The sequence below is a fragment of the Hibiscus syriacus genome, unplaced genomic scaffold (assembly GCF_006381635.1).
Source record: "Hibiscus syriacus cultivar Baekdansim isolate YM2019G1 unplaced genomic scaffold, ASM638163v2 tig00110788_pilon, whole genome shotgun sequence".
NCBI classification, from domain to species: domain Eukaryota; kingdom Viridiplantae; phylum Streptophyta; class Magnoliopsida; order Malvales; family Malvaceae; genus Hibiscus; species Hibiscus syriacus.
This window is the reverse complement of record NW_024062863.1, coordinates 791840-812649: the sequence shown is the minus strand read 5'-3', so window position 1 is coordinate 812649 and position 20810 is coordinate 791840. Positions and strand designations below refer to the sequence as shown.

Here is a 20810-nt window from a genome sequence, read left to right as displayed (position 1 = left end):
CGGGAAAATGGCGGAAAAGGGCAAAAAAGGGCAAGCAAAAGGCCAAAAGAACAAGATGCAACACTTTTAAATCTCAGCCGTAGAAATAATCGATTCAACCATCGGTCACCATTAACGAAATGTGAAAAAGAAAACCCGGAATCGGATCTTGTTGGTAGATTCTTTGCCATACAGCGGCGTTGTATTCGGTACACAAAAAGAAAAATATTAAAAAAAAATCGAAGAAAACATTGCCTACATTGCAGCAATATCATCAGCAGCAGGCGGAGTTGAAAACTTTTAGCGGTTTGTTCGAATACCATTGGTTGAGTTTTCTATAAATATCATAATCGCAAAAGAGGGTCAATTTTTCCTTATATATATATATATTACTGGTGTTCCTTTTAAGCTAGCCTTTCTCTATTATTCAGATCTCAAAAGGTTCGTTTACCATTTTTATGTTTGATTGTTCGTCTGGAGTTATGATTGTTGAAATCTAAACTATGGGTTTTGTTTGTTTATCTGAAATATGATATGGGTTTGATTTCTTTGATTTTTTCCGATGTTCATTGTATTGAGGTGCAGTATGATTAGATCTGTTGCTTTCTGTTTTTTTATTTGATTTAACATGATCTTTCATTTTCAACGTGGAACTTCGGATTCTTGTTTCTAAGCATTTTTCTATATTGTTTTTAGGATGTAATTTTCTCGAGTGAAATCGGGACTTTTATTACGATTAGGATGGCCTCTGCTATTGTTTTCGGCCTTTGATTTGAAGTCATAATTAGCTCTGTTTGTTCCCTTTGCTTTTCCTGTTTTATAGAGTGCGATGGCAGCAACATCCGCAACTACCTTCTCCATTGGATCGGCCATCTCGGTCGGAAGCAAGGGGAGCCGACTTCCACAAACAAAACCTTCGGCTGCAAGGTTCGCCTCCCAGAATTCACTTACAAGTTTCAGTGGCCTCAAGGCAGCAACATCCATGAGTTATGAAACAGAAGCCTCTTTCATCGGCAAGGAAAGCAGTGCTGCTCTTCAAGGCTCTTTTGCGCCGAAAGCGTGGAAAGCAAACCAGGAGTCTTGTCGTGGCCTACAGCCCGTGGCATCGTACAAAGTGGCTGTACTTGGAGCTGGAGGAGGGATAGGTCAGCCATTGGCACTTCTAATCAAGATGTCCCCGCTAGTTTGAGTGCTGAACCTATACGATATAGCTAATGTCAAGGGAGTTGCTGCTGATCTCAGTCACTGCAATACTCCTCCTCATGTTCAGGATTTCACCGGTGCTTCAGAATTAGGGAGTTGCCTGAAAGGTGTGAATGTAGTGGTTATTCCTGCTGGCGTTCCCCGGAAGCCTGGTATGACTCGTGATGACCTCTTCAACATCAATGCCAACATTGTTAAAACCTTGGTTGAGGCTGTTGCCGATAACTGCCCCGATGCCCTCATCCATATTATTAGCAATCCGGTCAACTCCACCGTGCCAATTGCCGCTGAAGTTCTGAAGCAGAAGGGTGTTTACGATCCCAAGAAGCTTTTCGGTGTCACGACATTGGACGTTGTCAGAGCCAACACCTTCGTTGCTCAAAAGAAAAACCTTAAGCTCATTGATGTGGATGTTCCAGTTGTAGGAGGACATGCTGGTATCACCATTTTACCACTGCTGTCGAAGACGAAACCTTCTGTTAGCTTTACCGATGAAGAAGTGGAACAACTAACTGTTCGGATTCAAAATGCCGGGACGGAGGTTGTGGAGGCAAAAGCAGGTGCAGGGTCTGCCACTCTGTCCATGGCCTATGCAGCCGCAAGATTCGTCGAATCATCGCTTCGCGCTTTGGATGGAGATGGGGATGTCTATGAGTGCTCTTTCGTGCAGTCTGATCTGACCGATCTTCCATTCTTTGCATCTAGGATCAAGCTCGGAAGGAACGGGGTTGAAGCTTTGATTCCATCTGATCTCGGAGGGTTATACGAGTATGAAGAGAAGGCACTGGAAGCTCTTAAGCCAGAATTGAAGGCCAGCATAGAGAAGGGAATAGCTTTTGTCCAGAAGCAACCGATTACTGCTTAAAAACTCAAGTTTTCGATGCATCTAAACTCAACTCGGGGGTGATAATAAGGTCTGATAATTTTGTTGTGGATCTATACCTACATCAATGGTTTCAGTTTTGCAGAATGGAAGTCTTTTTTTCAGTTTTCCTTTTCCAATTACATCACAGAAATCTCAAATTTAGAAAGGCAGTTTGATGTTGAAGATGAAAAGATTATTATCTTTTCTGAGTCAAAATTTGTAGAACTTGTGACAGTCCCAAATAAATGCTAAATTATTTTGTATAAATAAACACTATTCTTAATTGTATAACTACTTTTTGTATTTTTTTAATTATACGATTTACTAATAATTTATACATAACTTTTAATTATACGACTTTTAAATTTTGTTTGTTATAAGATTTTATAATATTTATTTAATTCAATTTTATAAAAAAATAATGAAATAGAATTAGAAATACATTTAGAGTTTAAAATAATTAGAGATAAATATATATAAAATAAAATTTGTATAGGATAGACAATTCATATTTATACAAATAAAACTAAGTTAAATCCGAGGTAAAAAATGATAACATAGTTTTAATTTTTTAGTTATTTAATTTTCATATATATATATATATATATATATTTGAACATTTTTATATTTTAAATGTAGAATATTTTTGTTTTTTTTAAATGAAATAAGCCATTGAACTTAAAAAAATCAATTAGGTCTTCAAATTTGACAAAAAAATCAATTTAGCCCATTTACCATGTCATCAGTTATTGTAGACCGTCACGTTTGTACCATAGACTACCACGTCAACATCATAATCAACGATTAAAATTATTAGTCAAAATATCATATTAGGTTTGTTTTTCAAGTTTAAGGGTCATACAAAATATAAAATAATTTGAGATCTACTTTGATTTTTTTAAACTACAGGGCCTCTGATATATCTTTTTACCTATCTATTATATTTAAAACGTAATACAATTGAAAATATGTTTTATCGTTCGAAAAGATCTATAGTCAATCAATAACTTTGCATTTTAAATCATCCCCTTTTCAAGAGCACAGTGATTGAAAGTTTGGGATTCTTGAATGATCAAAAGAATCCAAAAAACAACAATATTAATCTTTCAAGCAACAATAATCAGCTAATTAATTCATATCTATATGAAGAATTAGGTATACTAAGAGGCTGCCTCAGTTTCTACTACCCTTCTGTGAAAGTTCCGATGGCAACCACAAGCGGCACACATTAAAGCCCCGGTCGTCCTTTCTGCATCGCTTGCCATAAACTCCCGACAACCATTGACGGCGTATACTTCGATGTTTGCCGCGTGATTCTTGGAACCCTTTAGATCCAGCCTATACGTTACGACTAAATCTAGCGAATTATATTAATGATCTCAAATAATTTTAAAAATCGTAGTAATATTAAATAAGCAAAATCAAACAACGTAAGACATAAAATCCCATTAGTATAAAAAAAATATGGTATGACGTAAGTAAATCAAATATCAAGTATAGCAATAAAATTTATACATTAGTAGCAAATCAAAATACTTCATAAAACATGTAACACAAAATAACACAAGACACATGTAACCAAATAAAGGCAGGCTGGAAGATAGAAACATTACAATAAAAATATTATAGGTGATGTGTCGATCCTCCAAGTGTCAGGTCAAAGTGTCTATCCAAAAATATCCGGGAAAAAAAAATTTGGGAAGTGAGTTTGGGAGCCCAGTGTGTTCCAATAGTGTAAGTAAAACGTAACAGTTAAAAAAATGAGGAAGTAGTTTAGTAAAGTATCATAAAAGTCGTAGTGAAGTTCAATTTTAAAACTCATAATTACCCTTCTCCCGTACACCAAAATGCAGTTTCCCATAATCACATCCATAAAGGCTTACCATATATCCGTTGGGTACATGAGTCAACCTAAGGGAACATCTTAGGGCCTGAAAGCCTACCCAAGAAAGTGCTTGGGGCCTCGGAGCCTACCCAAGGGTCACCTTAGGTCCGTAAGGAATTACCAGTTTGATCAAGGTTGAACCTCCATACTCCAGTATCCTACCCAAAACAGTATCTCAATAAAACAATTCACATAGTAAGCAGTAAATTTTATAGTCCATAAATCGACATAATCATATTTTCCAGTGAAAACAAGTAACCAGATAACATATATCAAATAGTCATGGTTCATAATCAGTCAATCAGTAAATTAGTAAATCGTAATATCGAGCTGTTAAAAGATTCAATAAATCAGTAATTTTGGTAAATCATATAGCACATAGGGAACACACCTCACAAAAAGGGATCAGTCGATAAGTCTAATGAGCATCTGCCTCGCGACGCTCTGCAGTAGTGCTCGAACCTAATTCATAATGCAACAGAGTTATTATCCGGATAATATTTTAATTCAAATATTCTTAGGGTTTACGGATCATACAAGTAATCAATGGCTCACGAGGTCGAACGAATCGAGAGGAGCTGGGTCGAGCTGTCGAACGAACGGGAGAGTCACGAGCACTTTCACATAATAACATACAAATTAATCTTTGTCCATAATTTAAAATGTGCTTAGATAAAATGCTTAAATATATATATGCATGTTCGGGTTCAACGGTCAATTCGGAGGCTTTCAGGTTCGAATTTGACAAAACAGACTTTAGATTCGGACTCGGAATGTCAAAAAACATAAAATATGACTTTTTCAAAAAATTTGACTTTTTGGTCAATGTCAAAGTCAACCCTAGTCAAAGTCAATAGGCATATTCAGTCAAAGTACGGTTGAATCAGTTCGAACCTGTTCAATCTGAATAGATCGGTTCTAGAAGCATCCTGGACCAGCCGAGAAGCCCAATGCGCAGGGGCAACGCGTGACTGCGCGTGCGGCGACGACAATGGCCTTTGAGGACGTCTGATTTCTCCTCGGACAATTTTTCTCCAAACATAACTCAAATCAACACCAATATTCGATTTAAAACTACTAAAATATTCGAAATAGGTGATCGAACTTATCCACACCGACGATGGAGGAAAATGACGACGATGAGGTGACCCAAGGGGGGTTGGGTCTTAAGTGCACGGCGACGGGGAGGCTAACAGCGGAGGCGGTCCGGTGAAACAATGTCTAGACTGGCCGAAATCGAGAGAAAAACCGAGGCGACGGGGTGAGTTTTAGCGAAGCTTTAGGATGAATTTTACGGTAAACGACGTCGATGTTTGGTGAAAGGAGGCTCAGGTTTCGATTGTCAGTCGATGGCGAGTCGGATGAAGGTGTTGGTGCGCTCAACAGCGATTAGACGGCGATGGATTTGGCGGAGTTAGGGAGCGACGAGTTAAGTTAGGATTTGGGAAATTGGGGATTGAGGTTTCAAATCTAGAAAAAATGGGATTAGTTTTGGGTTATAAGAGTCTTAATCAAATAAAATATATTTTTATTATTATATTATACTAATAGTGGCCTAGTCTAGTTGGTAAAGACATGGGTGGTCATACTTGGGGATAGGGGTTTGTATCCCCTTACCAACTTATTTCTATTTTTATATTTTTTCCGCTTACCTGAAGAATGAGAAAATTCAGGGTTAAGTCCATGAACCTCCTAAATTACCGAAACTAACCCAGAAATTCAAAAATATTCATTTTGGTTTCTTAATTAAATTAAAGAGAAAATAACCTCAGTGACCGAAAATGCCTTATAATATACAATTTTAACCAACTTTTTTTGGATTTGCCAAAATGACCAACAAATTTGCAACACGATCTCAAATTCACAACCCAGTTTCCAATTTTGCAACGCGAATTTGTAAATCGCAACACAGAAGTCAAATTCGCAACGCGATAGTCAAATCCGCAACACAAAAGTCAAATTTGCAACACAAAAGTCAAATTCGCAACGCGAAACACGATATTAATTTCGTAACACAAATGTAAACAGTATTATTGTAAATCATAACCTAAAACCCTAAATCACAACTCAATCTCATCTCCATCTCTCCCTCTCTACGGTGACATCTGTCTCCATCTCCGACGAAATCCATCCCCATCTCCGGCGAAATCCGTCTATCTCCATCTCTCAGAGCAACCCTCACAACCATTCACGGTCAGAAATGGAAAATCAACCACCGAGGGTTAGTTTTTTAATCTCTTATTTTTATTTTGAAATTTTTGTATTATTATTAGATTTTTATTATATTGATGATAAATTTACTGGTAATTTCAATATATATAAAGATTAACCATTTCACTAAGATTGTTTAGTAAATTCATTCGGTTGCTGCTAATACTGCTAAACTGTTTAGTCTTTAACCCTGTGAAGTTAGTATTTGTCTTTGTTTTGTCTTTTTGTTGAAGAAATGCAATTCATTCAAGTTTCAATTTGCAGAAGAATAGTTTTTGAAACTTAAATTCGCAACACGAAAATGAAAATCGCAACGCGATTTTAGTTTCGTGTTGCGATTTTCTCGTTGCGATTTTCATTTTCGCGTTGCGAATTTAAGTTTCAGAAACTACTCTTATTCTGCAAATTGAAACTTGAATGAATTGCATTACTTCAACAAAAAGACAAAACAAAGACAAATACTAACTTCACAGTATTGCTAATTTAAGTTTCAAGAATAAACTACTACTCTTTATATTGTCCTTGAACCTGCACTAAACTTATATGTTGTCTTTTTAAATGTTTATATAAGTGCTTACTTCTGGAATGTTATTTGATGCATTTTGTGAACTATGATGGAATAATGACAGCATGTGAATACCGTGCTAGTTTGAAACATATTTGGCTTTGTTTTCACTGTTTAATATCATGTCTGTTTATAGTGTATAATTTGTAGTTTTTGGTATATCTAACTTGGTATGTTTATTGTTTTTGTAGAAATTTTTTTCGGATGCATTGACCTTAAGGAATAAATTAAGCCTAGCCACTAAAATTGTATCGACGCTTACACCTCTACAAAGAAAATTGTTTGATGATACTTGCTTCGGGCCATGGCTGAAAGTACAACATACGGGTGGAGATGTTATGTTGACACATTTGTTTCTTCAGACCATGACTAACGATCTACCCGAGAGGATACAACGTGGTGATGAAGAGATATGGTTTCATTTTCCTCCGGCACCGGCATATACTTGTTTTGGGCGGGAGGAGTTTTGCTTAATCATTGGTCTACGCTTCAGACACGATGAAGTAACCCGGTACACTAGTCATATCTCCCGCCCATCATGGTTATCTCGGGTTTTTCCTGAGCTGGCAAAGTCAAAGCTGAGTTTACACGTCGACGACTTGAAAAGATTATTTGTTAAAGATGGTTTTACTCGGATGGATGACATTGATGTTGTCTGAGTATGCCATTTATTACTTTTGCATGCCGGCTTTTTAGGCAAAGAGGGCAGACAACCTATCTCTGAGGATCTAATATTATTGGTAGATGACCTAAATGCATGGAACCTGTTTCCGTGGGGTTCATATCTATGGAAATCTACCTGGAAGAAGTTGTCGTCTACCTTTGAGGACCGAAAAAGTTTGCGGGGTGATGGTTCTAAATACACTTTGACAGGCTTTACTTGGGCCTTTATGGTAAGAATTTATATATAATGTTTCCAAAATTATAATTAATTATTTAAAAATTACTAATGTTTGTGTATTATATTGTTTGTAGATTTGGATATTTGAGGCTTTCCCAAGCATACATACATATGCGATAAAAAGATCAAATGATATTCCTAGAACTATTACCTGGAAGGGGATCTGCATGTTGGATTGGGAAGTATACGACGATGAATAATGTAAGTTAACACACAAATAATATCATATATAAACAAGTTATTACTAGTACAAGTTTAACTTTGTTTGAGCTTTTATATTGTTAGGAGGCCAACTATCCATTACAGAGGCTGACACCCACAAAGGCTGAGCTTGCCACTGATTGGTGGCAAGCTAGTAAGCGGTTTTTTGATGGGACGGATGATGAGCACCCCCCCACTTTAAGAGCCATCACCTGATCAAGCCTCTTCTCCACCTCCACCATCACCTATTCTATCACATCATCGAGCCTCTTCTCCACCATCACCTCATGATAAGCGACAGGCAAAGAGGCCACGACATTTATCTCCCTATTCTCCACCTCCACGGGATGAGTTAGGGGAGTTACGTGATGAGGTCGGTGCTTTGCGTCATGAGGTCGGTACTTTACGTGAATATAATGGTGCACGGCGTGATGAGGTTCGATCTTTACGTGGTGAGGTGGATTTTTTACGCGATTACAATGGTGCGCTACGTGGTGAGGTATCTACTTTACGTGATGAGGTTGCCGCTCTACGCGAGATTGTTTCATCGTTGCAGAATCAGGTTCATACTCTACGCAATGAGGTAAATTTGTTTAATATTATACTAAAAATGCAAATAACATTTTTTCGGCATTATTTATTTATTTATGTATTAATTTATTTTCAGCGGCCCGATAAGGTAGATGCTTTACGTCGGGTTTTTCTTGTACGACGGGGTTCACGCATCAGACGTCATGCACGTGCCATTACGTATCCTTTTACCCCACTAGTGTCAAGACTCCGTAAGAAGAAGCCCGATGCACCTATCATCATTCAAGAGGCACCTCATGTCGTTCAAGAGGCCCCTCTCATCATCGAAGAGGTCCCTCCCACCGTTTAAGAGGCCCCTGTCATCGTTCAAGAGGTCCCGTCTGCTATTCAAGAGCCCGATTCACATGGCATCATATATCGACATATTGATAAACCCCCTACCGTGCCCGATATGATGGATGCGAGTTGGCTTTCGTATGTGTTACCGGCTAGTACCATTCCTCAGCATGAGAGGGAAACACTACCGTACACAATTACGAATAATACCCTTTGGGCTAAGACCGCAGTTGATTTTTATCTATATGAGCGGAGCAAGGGGTGTTATTCTGACCTATGTCAACTCGACGATGTTATGCATTTGTTTCTTGATCGGTCTTGGTGGGGTATTTTATTAGGGGTTGAAGATAATGGCTATATCGAAGGGGTGGTAAGTCTTATATTCTTCTTATATTGCATTTTGATTAATTTTTTTAAATTATTAATAAATTCACTAATATATGTATTTTTTTTATAAAATACCATATTGATGCATGGGTGTCACGTCTTCTAATAATAAGGAAATTGAGGAAAATAAGAAATACTCGATGGACTATTATGCCGACGTCTTTTCACGTATACGTTGGGTAATAGAAAAGCTAAACTTTATCCTGCGTGGTGGGAGGTCGATAAGGTTAGTATTTATTTTTTGAATATTTTAAAGGTTTTCATAAATTTTATTTGATGTGCGCAATTATTTATGATTGTAGGTGTTTATCCCTGTTTTGGAACGTCGTAATTGGTTTCTCGTCGAGCTTCAGCTCCCATCCCTGAAGACAATGGTATATGACAGCATGTTGAATTACATACCATTGTCTGATTTGAGAGATATTATTTGTAAGGGATGGAGCGCTCATTTGGAGAAATACTTGGACGCGATTGATTATTTGACTAATTCTGGAAACAAGAAGCCAACAAAGTTCAAAGTTACAATGATCAGAGACGATATCGTGCCACAAAAAATAGAGGGAGCCACAGGAGATTGTGGTCCTCATGTATGCATGTGCTTGGAGCGTTTGACGACAAGAAGTAAACACCTTCTACCTCCCACAGATAGAGATAGAGGCACAGTAGGCTTATGGTTTCGGCATTTTATGGCTCGAGCGATATATGCAAAACGTTGCCTACCTGCATCCGCGTGCTGAAAGTTTGCATAAACAATTGGTAAGTTTGAGCAAGTGTTGTTAACATATATACTCTTTGTTGGTTTGAAAATATTTGGTTAAGTACCTAGAATTCAATAATTTGTTGTTTGTTGGTTTTAGATGTGTAGAAAATGTTGTTTGAACAAATGTTTGGTTTCTACAGGTTATTCCTGACGTGAGCTGCGTGAAATTAATGTATTTGTGCATAAACAACAGTCTGGGTACACTTTCTTTGCTTGTTTAATTGAATTTTACATTAAAAGTTGATTTGTTTAATTGATGAGGAAATAAGAATTATTTTTTGCTTGTTTAATTGATTTGTAAAAGTTGATTTGTTTAATTTGATGTGTAAATAAGAATTATTTTTTTGCTTATTTAATTGATTTATAAAAGTTGATTTGTTGTTTTAAATTCAATCTGCATTATGTTGAAGGCAAAAAAGATCTGTTGAAGGTACAAATTCGCAACGCGAAAGGTAAATTCACAACGCGAAAGGTAAATTCGCAACGTGAAAGTAAAATTCGCAACGCGGAAGTAAAATTCACAACGCTAAAGTTAAATTCGCAACGCGAAATAAGTGTTGCGATAGTCAAATTCGCGTTGCGATTTTCGATTTGCGATTTCGCGTTGCGAATTTGACTATTGCAACGCTTATTTCACGTTGATCGCAAGATACAACATCAAGTTATATACAACATCAAACACATTCCAAGCTATAAATACAAGCTAAGGACACTTGAAGAAGCAAGAGAACAACTATCAAAGCAATTAAACACAAGAGAAAATCCAAACATGATAACAACTGAACAGATCATAGCAATGTTCAAACTCAAGTTACTAATGAATGTCTAACTGAAAATGTATGCATTCACACATAAAATACACATAATACAACGTTTGCATTTAAAAATCACCTAAGTTAATAAGTCCCAAAAGGTGAAGCCGGTTGTGATTGGGATTTTGATTTTGATTGCGATTTTGATTTCCTTTTGCTTGGCACCATATGAGTTTTGGATTTTGATGAGGATCCATTTTTTGGTAGAGGAAAAGATGATTGTGATGTCACTGGTGATCCACAAGTCAACCTTGTATGACCACTTTCCTTGCACTGACTACATGTCGATATCTTATTCTCTTCACCCTTAGACGGTATACGATCGTGATTTTTTGGTCGGCCAGGTAGCCTGCTATCCATGACTGGTGGTAAAACTATTTGTAAGTCATCTGGTATATCCCACTCAGAAGGATGTGGACATGGGTAGACAATATCGACATAAGTCTGTCGATATACTTCTGTAGTGTAGCAATCCATAGCGTATGCGCTTGAATCATCTTGGTTTAGATGAAGAGCAACTTTTATAATATGGCCACACGGATAACCAGATGTTTGCCATTTCTTACAACTACACGTCTTTGCATTTAGATCGACAAGCCCATTTAAGTTATTATCCAATACTTCAAACAAAGTATTTGAACATGGTTCAACTCTCCATGACGTTGACTTCACAACACATTTTGTTATCTTTTTTTCAGTCCATGGTGTAACACGACATTCCATTGTTCCTGTAAATTTAAATAAATAATACTTAGTAAAATATATGATAAGTTACGAATTTAAAGAAATAATACTTGCATGGTTTCTTTTCTTGTAGTACCACTGTTGAATAGAGGCTCAAAAAAACTCCATTAACATAGTAATGGGTAATTTCCAGGAATGACAACTTAGAGCGTTGATTGATTCTGCACTATTAGACGTCATGAAACCATATCTTGTTCCAAGTTGATGTACTCTTGACCATATTTCAAACCCGACATCTTCTAGTGTTTGAGCACATTGAGGCAAAACACGTCTTAAACAATTTATATGCTTATTAAAATCCACTTCCCGATAAGCTTTTACAGCCTTCCAGTATGTCCATTTGTGATTTTTTATACCAGCAGACCTTGATTTTAGATTTCTGTACAAATGAACACCACAAAGTCCATGAAAAGCATATGGGAAACACCTTGTAACAGCATTGTCAATTGAGTTTGCCCTATCAGATATGATTGTCAGATTGCTAATAGGACCTATGCAATCCCTTAGATGCCCCATAAACCATGTCCATGAATCAAAGGTTTCAGATTTGCCAACCCCGTAAGCTATTGGCAGTATCTCATTGTTAACATCCATGGCTACTGCTAATAAGTTTATTCCAAGGTATCAACCTTTCAAATGTGCTCTGTCAACTATAATAAATGGGTGCATGCAAGTAATAAACAAACGAATCTACAAAATCATATACACGAGAAATATAATCATTTAAATGTGAAATGCATGCAACTAACAAAAATGAGTCAACAAAATCATATAATTATAATTATAATTATTTACTAACCGTAGCACCAATGGCGATAAACAGCAACTCAAAGCATCCATCTCTATCTGTTTTGATATGAGTTACCGACCTAGGATTTTTAACTTTAAATTGTGACAATAAGCCGGCAGTTGGGCAAACGATGCTTCTGGCGACGCCCTCAACAATTCCAAGGCATAAAATTTGGCTCTCCAAGCTTGAGAATATGAGATACTAATCTTGAACCGAGCATTCATGTCAGTCATAATTTCATGTCCCCGATATACCCTTCCATTAAAAAACATTAACTCAGCCAGAAAACCACCCAACACCTTTTTGTTTGCTTGTCTATGGTAAGGAAAAACTTGGATTCTTGAACATGTATGTTTATCAATAAAAGTCCTAACTTGAAACATTTCACAATCTTTTATCCTCTTTGCAATCATACGCCACGTATAGTTTTTGTCAATTATACACTTTGTTTCGAAACGATCTTTGCTTAATTTGTTAACTTTTAGTTGATAGCCATCTTCCACACATTTCGTATACAAAGCTATCTCCAAGTCTTCCTTTATATCAAAACAATCATCTTTCTTGATACGAATAACTTTTGTGTAACAATCAACTGCTATCTTTACCAGCTCTTCTTCCGGTATCTGAAGTAATTCTGGCATATTCCAGTTATACTCCCGTGGTATTTTCTTCTTTTTCTTTTATTTGGGGACTTCTTTTTTTTCAGGGTTATATGAATTACAAAATGGATGTTCAACATGTTCATTCACAGTCGTAACTTCCTCCTCATTATCATCAACAACATCTTCCTCGGCAGCGACTGTTTCATCATCAAAATTCAGGTATTGACCAATATTAAAATCATTACATGCAGGGTTTGTTTCTTCTTCCATCACATCATCAAAATCCGAGTATTGACCAAGATCAAAGTTCGGGTATTGAACAAGATCAAATTTCGAATACTGACTAGTACTCACAATTTTTCTGTTGGCTCATAATCATCTAACTGGTCAATACGAAAACCAGAATTTGGTGCTGAAAGTTTATTGGGATTTGGATTAGGAAAAGGTTGTGGGTTTTGAGATTGTGTTTGATATTGTGTTTGGTATTGGAAATGTGGTGAAACAAAATTTTCTTGGTGATGAAATTGTGGTGGAACCATTAAATTTTGAGGTTGATAACAACGTTGTACATTGTGAGCACCATAAACTGGGGTTGAAGAACCTAGTTGATTACTACCCGCAACTGACCCAACTTCACTACTTCTAGGTTCAACAACATACAATGTAACATCATCTTCTTACGAAACACTAATGTAAGCAATGAATCGTTCAACATCTTCATTGTCGGTTAACAAATAAACTTTACCTTTTCTCTGATAAGATAGCCTAAATCCACTTAGAGGCTCTAAATTCAATTTCTTTGTAACACGTAACATTAGAGTTTCATAAGTTAACTTTTTTAATGACAGTTTTAGTTGAAGATTCATGGGTAAAGGCACATATTGTAAAACACCATGAACATTCTCCCATGACCCTCCAAAACACAAATCTATCCAAACATGATCAACATTAGATGATTTCTTTCTACAAATTGTAAATTAATTTACTAAACAAACGAGCTATAAACTAGATATCATCACTAACTTAGAGAAAACATACCTTTATTAAGTTGATAGTTGATAATTTGGGAGAGAAATCATTGAAAAATTATATAGAAATAAAATTATGTAAAAAAAATTAGAGATAGGGAATGATGTCGTTGGATATAGGAACGAATGTCGCCGGAGAGAGTGATAGATGGAGATGGAATGAGTTGCGATTTAGATATTTAGGTTATGAGTTGCTGCTGCTGCGTTATTATATACCCAAAACATTTGTGTTGCGAAACTAAAACCTGTTGCGAAATTAAATTCGTGTTGCAAATTCGAAAATCTAGTTGCGAATTTGAAATTCAGTTGCGAATTTGAAATTTTGTGTTGCGAATTTGACTATCGCGTTGCGAATTTGACTTCTGTGTTGCAAATTTGAAATTTCGCGTTGCGAATTTGACTTCTGTGTTGCGATTTACAAATTCGCGTTGCGAAATTAGAAACTGGGTTGCGAAATTGGAGTTCGCGTTGCGAAGTTGTTGGTCATTTTGGCAAATCAAAAAAAATTTGGTTAAAATCGTATATTATAAGACATTTTCGGTCACTGAGGTTATTTTCTCTAAATTAAATGAATTATTTATATTTTAAATTTAAAAAAAAAAATTGGGATGTGACAATTATTCTGACACTCTTTATATCTCACGTTGGTAATCATCAACAACACAAGTACTACAACTTCTTTTTCCACTTTTCAGCACCACTTGACATTTCTTCATCCAAAAAAAACCTTAATTCTTGTTTGAAATGGGTTATTTTAGAGGTCCACAAGAATGCAAGCTCTCCACGTTAAGTTAAGTTACAAAATAAAGAAACCTCAAAAGAATTACCTAGCATGTACATAGAGGTGGGTATATGGCCTAAGGCCCATGGGCTATCTGTTTAACCCGCGGCTCGTGCGGGTTTTGGACATCAAAAATTGAAGTTCGTTTAAATTGAGAGCTTTTTAGCCCTGACCGTTAAACTCGTGGGTTTAATGGGTATAACCGCGGGAAGCCCGCAATAGCCCGCTTAATTTAAAATTTATAAAATTTTAGAGAAAATAAACTTAAAGAATTTTATAGAAAAAGAAAATAAATTACCTATAAATATGATGTTAATTATAACCATTGTAGTTCTTAAATTTATTAGGGCATTTGTTATAATTCTACCGTTGTTTGATATATTTTTTTCATTTACAATGTATCAAATTATTCTTCATTTTAAAAAAATAAAAGTTAAAAGATTTATATAGTATTTTTTTTCTTATAAAATTTATATCATTATCAGTTTGGTATTTAAAAATTTTTTTATTTAATTTTGACCATTATTTTTTTCATAAAGTATGTTATCCATTTCGTTCTTTAATTATAAAAAGTCACGTGATATTCTAATAATATATCACATGACACGTAATATTTGGATAAAAAATACGAAAGAAAAGTAAAAGAAAAAATTGAAAACATACTTTTCAACTTTTAAAGGCTTTTACAAAAGAAAATTTGTTATATTTGTATAATGTTTGACTTTGTTGAATTTTTCTGTTTGAATTTATACTTGCAGACACTTTTGTGTCTTCATATTATAGCCTTGAATAATCGTGTTTTATAAAAGTATAATGTGATTATTGTTTTATTTGTTTTTCAATTTAGTGATATAAGTGATTTTTTTTAATTTGAGTTTAAGTAATTATATCGTTATATATGTATATATATTAATGATTAAAAAATTAAAAAATATTATTTTATAATCATTTTTGGCTATTTAAAATAAAATTTAAATATTATTTATTATTTTGAGGGTGCTACCTTCCTTTTTAAGTTACTAAATCATTTTTAAAGGTGTAGCAAGTTAGAACATTATTTTTATTGCATTTAAAGCATTTAAAATTATTTTTATTTAACAGGTCGCATGTAAGCCCGTAAACGGACGGGCCATGGGCCTTAAAATTCAAAATCGTTTATGATTATAGGCTTTTTAAACCGCTCCGTTTAAGCTCACACCGTCAAAATCCGCGGACTAAACGGGCGGGTAGCCCGTATACCCACCTCTACATGTGTATATATATAAGGTTCATTGGCATTGTTCTAATTAGAGACGGATGAGACGAATTCATAAAATTTGGAGATAAAAATATATTTTTAATAAAAAAATATATAAAAAATCAAAATATATTATAATTTTAAATTTTTATAAGGGACGGCAGTATCATCCCTCCATGAAACCATTGAAAGAAGGACATCATCACTCCTTTTCACATACCTCCACTTTATGTTTTCTAGGGTAAACTACAACTGTAGTCACTGAATTTTTATGATGCTTTCATTTTGATTACTAAACTTTAAAATAAACATTACAATCACTACATTTTTAACTAGGGTTGTAAAATCGGGTAATCGTTTAGGTTTCAGTCGGATCCTGGCAAGTCGGGTAAAATCGGATACAAGTCAAGTCAGGTAAATTTAACACCAGATCCATATCGGGTTCAGGTCAGGTCAAATCAATTCGGGTTATTTTCAGGTTGATTTGACACCAGATCCAGATCGGGTTCTGGTCAGGTCATTTTCACTTCGGATCGTTTCCAGTTCAGATCAAAACAATTCAAGTCCGAAGCAGTTAAAAAGCAGGTTAATTCAGGTTCAGATAGACTTCAGGCGGGTCTCGTTCAGATCGGGTCGCATCATTGGCAGATAAAATTCAGGTCGGATCTCTATCAGATACAGATTGAGTTCGTTAATTTTTATTTTTGGATTAATTATTTTCTTCTTTCACGAACGTTGAATTGCAATTTGTAATTGTATATGATTTAGAGTAAATTACTAAGAATATAAATAATCATGGTTCAATTTTATGAAAAATACAAATTTGAGAATTAAATTGAACAAATATGAAATTACAAATAAAAATTTAAATAAATTAAACAACACACGTTGATAAGGGATCAAATCGAAATAATTTAAATTGTGAGGTTGAAATTAATACAAAAAAGTACTAAATTATACCCATTTAAAAAGTTATGGACCAATTAAAAAATAGGATTAAGTAATAAGTATGGATCAATTTCATATGCAAATAAAATTTGGAGGACTAAATTGAACAAATATGAAATTACAAATAAAAATTTAAAAAAATTATACAACACACATTGATGAGGGATCAAATCGAAATAATTTTAAATTGTGATGTTGAAATTAATACAAAAAAGTACTAAATTATACTCATTTAAAAAGTTATGGGTCAATTAGAAATAAGTAATAAGTATGAGTAAATTTCATATGCAAATAAAATTTGGAGGACTAAATTTAATAAATATGAAATTACAAATAAAAATTTAAATATATTAAACAACACACATTGATGAGGGATCAAATAGTAATAATTTTAAATTGTGAAATTATTACAAAAAAAGTACTAAATTATACCCATTTAAAAAGTTATGGGCCAATTTAAAAATAGAAATAAGTAATAAGTATGTGTTAATTTCAGTTGCAAATAAAATTTGGAGGACTAAATTGAACAAATATGAAATTACAAATAAAAATTTAAATATATTAAACAACACAAAAGGGATCAAATCGAAATAATTTTAAATTTTGAGGTTGAAATTAATACAAAAATGTACTAAATTGTACTCATTTAAAAAGTTATGGGCCAATTAATAAATAGAAATAAGTAATAAGTTGAGAAAAAAATTAAAACAACTAATATATATATATATATATATATAATATAAACTATATAGTTTATATATAAAGAATGTGTATTATATATATAAACTATATAGTTTATATATATATATTATGTATAAACTATATATACCATGTATAAACTATAATACTATATAGTTTATATATGAACTATTGAACTATATAGAAACTACATAGTTTATATATAAATTATATATGAATTATATATAAACTATACAATTTATATTTATATTTTATATATAATTATAAATAATATATATTGTATAAATTATATAGTTTATTAATATAAATTATATAGTTTATATATATATAGTAGATATGATTTAGGGTTATATTTATATTTATATTTATATAAACTACATACTATAATTTATATTTATATACTATATTTTATACTATTTATATAAACTATAGTTTATATTTATATACTATATATATGAACTATAGTTTATATACTAAGGTTGATATTTACATATGAACTATAGTTTACATATGAACTATATATATAGTTTATTAGTGAACTATATACACTATTTATATAGTATATACTATATATATAAACTATAGTTTATATTTATATACTACATATTATAGTTTATATTTATATACTATATATTATATATATATATAAACTATATATATTATATGGTATAATTTACATATGAACTATATATAAAAATACTAAACCCTAAACCCTAAACTATACATTATATAGTTTATTAGTATATATAAACTATATGATATATATAGACTATGTGGTATATATAAACTATACATTATATATAGTTCGTTAGTATATATAAACTATATACTATATAGTTCATTAGTATGTATAAACTATATAGTATATATAAAATATATATTATATAGTTCATTAGTATATATAAACTATATATTAATTTATTAATATAAACATATATATTAATTGAAAGAATTGAAAAATATATAATGATCAAATTGAACAAATTTTAAATATGAACTATATATAACCTATAGTATATGTATATATACAATCTATTTATATGCTATATAAACTATATATGTAACCTATAGTTTATAAACAATAGTTTATATTAGTGTACTATATAGTTTATACTTTATAACCTATAATATATAATTTATAAACTATAGTTTATATTAATGTACTAGATAGTTTATATTAATATTAATTATATTAACTATATTTTATAAACTATACTATATAATTTATAACATATAGTTTATATTAATATTAACTTTATAAACTATATTTTATATTAATATTAACTTTATAAACTATATTTTATATTAATATTAATTACAAATTATAAACTATATTATATTAATATAAGTTAATATTAATATTAATTTTAATATTAATTATAAATAATTTTTTAATATAAATTTTATAGGGATAAAATTAGCGCCAAAATAGTTATTTTCTTCCTCTCTTCCCGCTAAACCCTCCCGCTTTATTTTCGATCTCTCTTCTTCCCCGCTCAGCATCCAAAACCTCTCCCTTTTATCTCGTTTTCCCTCTTTCATTTTTGTTTTCGTTTTCCCGGCCAAAATCATTTCTGTTTGCTTTTGTTTCTTCATATTTTATGATGATTTGATTGGATTTCTAAATTCTAAAATAGGTTTTCTTTAAGAGAAAGAACTTTGCTTTAATGGAGGTGTTTGAGCACTGTCTTTTTGGTCCCCTTTCATTCACAGATTCCCAGTTCATTGCGCTGCTTTTTCGTCGTTTTGATTCCCAAAAGCATTCAGCTGCGCCGAAATTTTATTTGTTCTTCGTTCTCCCCTTTTGGGTTCCTTTTTTTCAACTACAAAAAACGTTTCTTTTACATGCTGAAAGGTGGATTTGATTCAAGGAAAGAACCGATGGAAGATTTTGGTTAATATTGTGAGTGTTCAAAGTTCAAATCTTTGTTGTTCAACTGCACAGGTTGTGGAAGTAAGCATAGAGAAGATGAGTTGTTTCCCTTGCTTCAATCCTCGCTCTAAAGATGCAAGGATCGACATTGACAATGGAAGTCGAACTACTTCTAGCCAGTCCGTCGATTCCTCAGGTTCTTTTCCATTTCCCTATCTCTCATTCTTTTTTCCGTATAAAATTTGCTTATCTGGGTTCATTTGTTCTTCGTATTTTCTAACCAGTTTCCTGCGTTAAGAGATGGAAAGCAAGCCAAGAAGGTAATGTCCAGGATTTTAACACCAAATTTCGTGTTATTTCAGTGGATTTGATTAGTAATTTTTTTTTTTGAAATTCTGGTAACAGATCATAAGAATGGAAGTGATCAGGGAAAAGGCTCCAAAGGCAGTGGAGCACGTAGGTTCACATTCCTAGAGTTGGCAACAGCAACAAAGAATTTCAGAGAAGCCGATGTGGTTGGGGAAGGAGGATTCAGAAAGGTTTTCAAAGGTCGAGGAAACCGGGCAGGTAAAAATTGATGCTTTTCATTTCAAATTCATGTATCCGTTTGTCATATTTCCATAATCTGTTGTCTATTATACATATTAGGTAGCTTTTAAAGTTTGAATTGGATCATTTATGTTCTTGTAACTGGCCAGATCGTAGCGGTGAAACAACTTAATCACGATGGTCTTCAAGGCTATCAAGAATTCATTGTTGAGGTTCTTATGCTCAGCTTGTTACACCATGTTAATCTGATCACTTTGATCGTCTATTGCACTGCCGGGGATCAGAGGCTCTTGGTTTACGAATACATGCCGATGGGCAGTTTGGAAGATCATCTTTTTGGTAATGTAAACTAAATGCAGATTTCCATTGAACATGGAAGATCATCCATTGTTTCTTGCTACTTTTCTTAGTGTCCCTTATTATGTTTGGAGGCCTTGTGCTAGTGTGTACTGTAATTTAATAATGCAGAACTCTAGGTCTCATTCTAGATTTTCGCTATTGATTTTGGAGCCATGCAAGGAGAAATTTATTTTTGAGTCTACTAATAATGTTTGCGTTGCTGAATTTTTCTTTAATTTGTGGGCATTATGTGTAAAGCTTCCATTATTTGTACAGACATTTTACCCTTCAACCAATTTCAGTATTCGTCTTGAAGCAAGAGTGCATAACATCCAAATCTGGTAGAATAGCCTTAGAATGTGTGCTTTATATGGCCGTGCATTGTGCAATCATATTCGCTATTTAATATCCCTAGCACTTGAGGATGCAAATATTTATTCGTTGATTACATGTAGTTAATCAGATCATTTTCATATGTAAAGGGATTGTTTTGTATTGTTGTGTCTAAATGAAGAAGCCAACTTCTGACCACTTATCGGCGATATCCTAGTCGCACTTGAATATTTGGCTTCTCAGAGTCAGAA

General features: G+C 33.5%; 1 protein-coding gene and 1 pseudogene across 1 annotated transcript; both read left to right on the top strand.

Annotated features, from left to right (window-relative positions):
• Positions 1-229: 229 nt before the first annotated feature.
• LOC120140822 lies at positions 230-2061 on the top strand (annotated as a pseudogene).
• Positions 2062-5052: 2991 nt separating this feature from the next.
• Positions 5053-20240, top strand: LOC120140925 (probable serine/threonine-protein kinase PBL21). The gene is made up of 5 exons (XM_039155914.1): positions 5053-5136; positions 19411-19534; positions 19623-19658; positions 19744-19877; positions 20037-20240. Exons 1-5 carry the CDS (start codon positions 5053-5055, stop codon positions 20238-20240), a joined length of 582 nt encoding a protein of 193 aa, XP_039011845.1.
• The last annotated feature ends 570 nt before the right edge of the window (positions 20241-20810 follow it).

What these genes read in the sequence shown, in the direction of transcription:
- LOC120140925 (XM_039155914.1), top strand. Translation starts at nt 5,053, where the DNA reads ATGGAGGAAAATGACGACGATGAGGTGACCCAAGGGGGGTTGGGTCTT. An exon ending in GGAGGCTAACAGCGGAGGCG is followed by an intron (nt 5,137 to 19,410) that starts GTCCGGTGAAAC and finishes TCAACTGCACAG; the next exon opens with GTTGTGGAAGTAAGCATAGA. An exon ending in GGGAAGGAGGATTCAGAAAG is followed by an intron (nt 19,878 to 20,036) that starts GTTTTCAAAGGT and finishes GTAACTGGCCAG; the next exon opens with ATCGTAGCGGTGAAACAACT.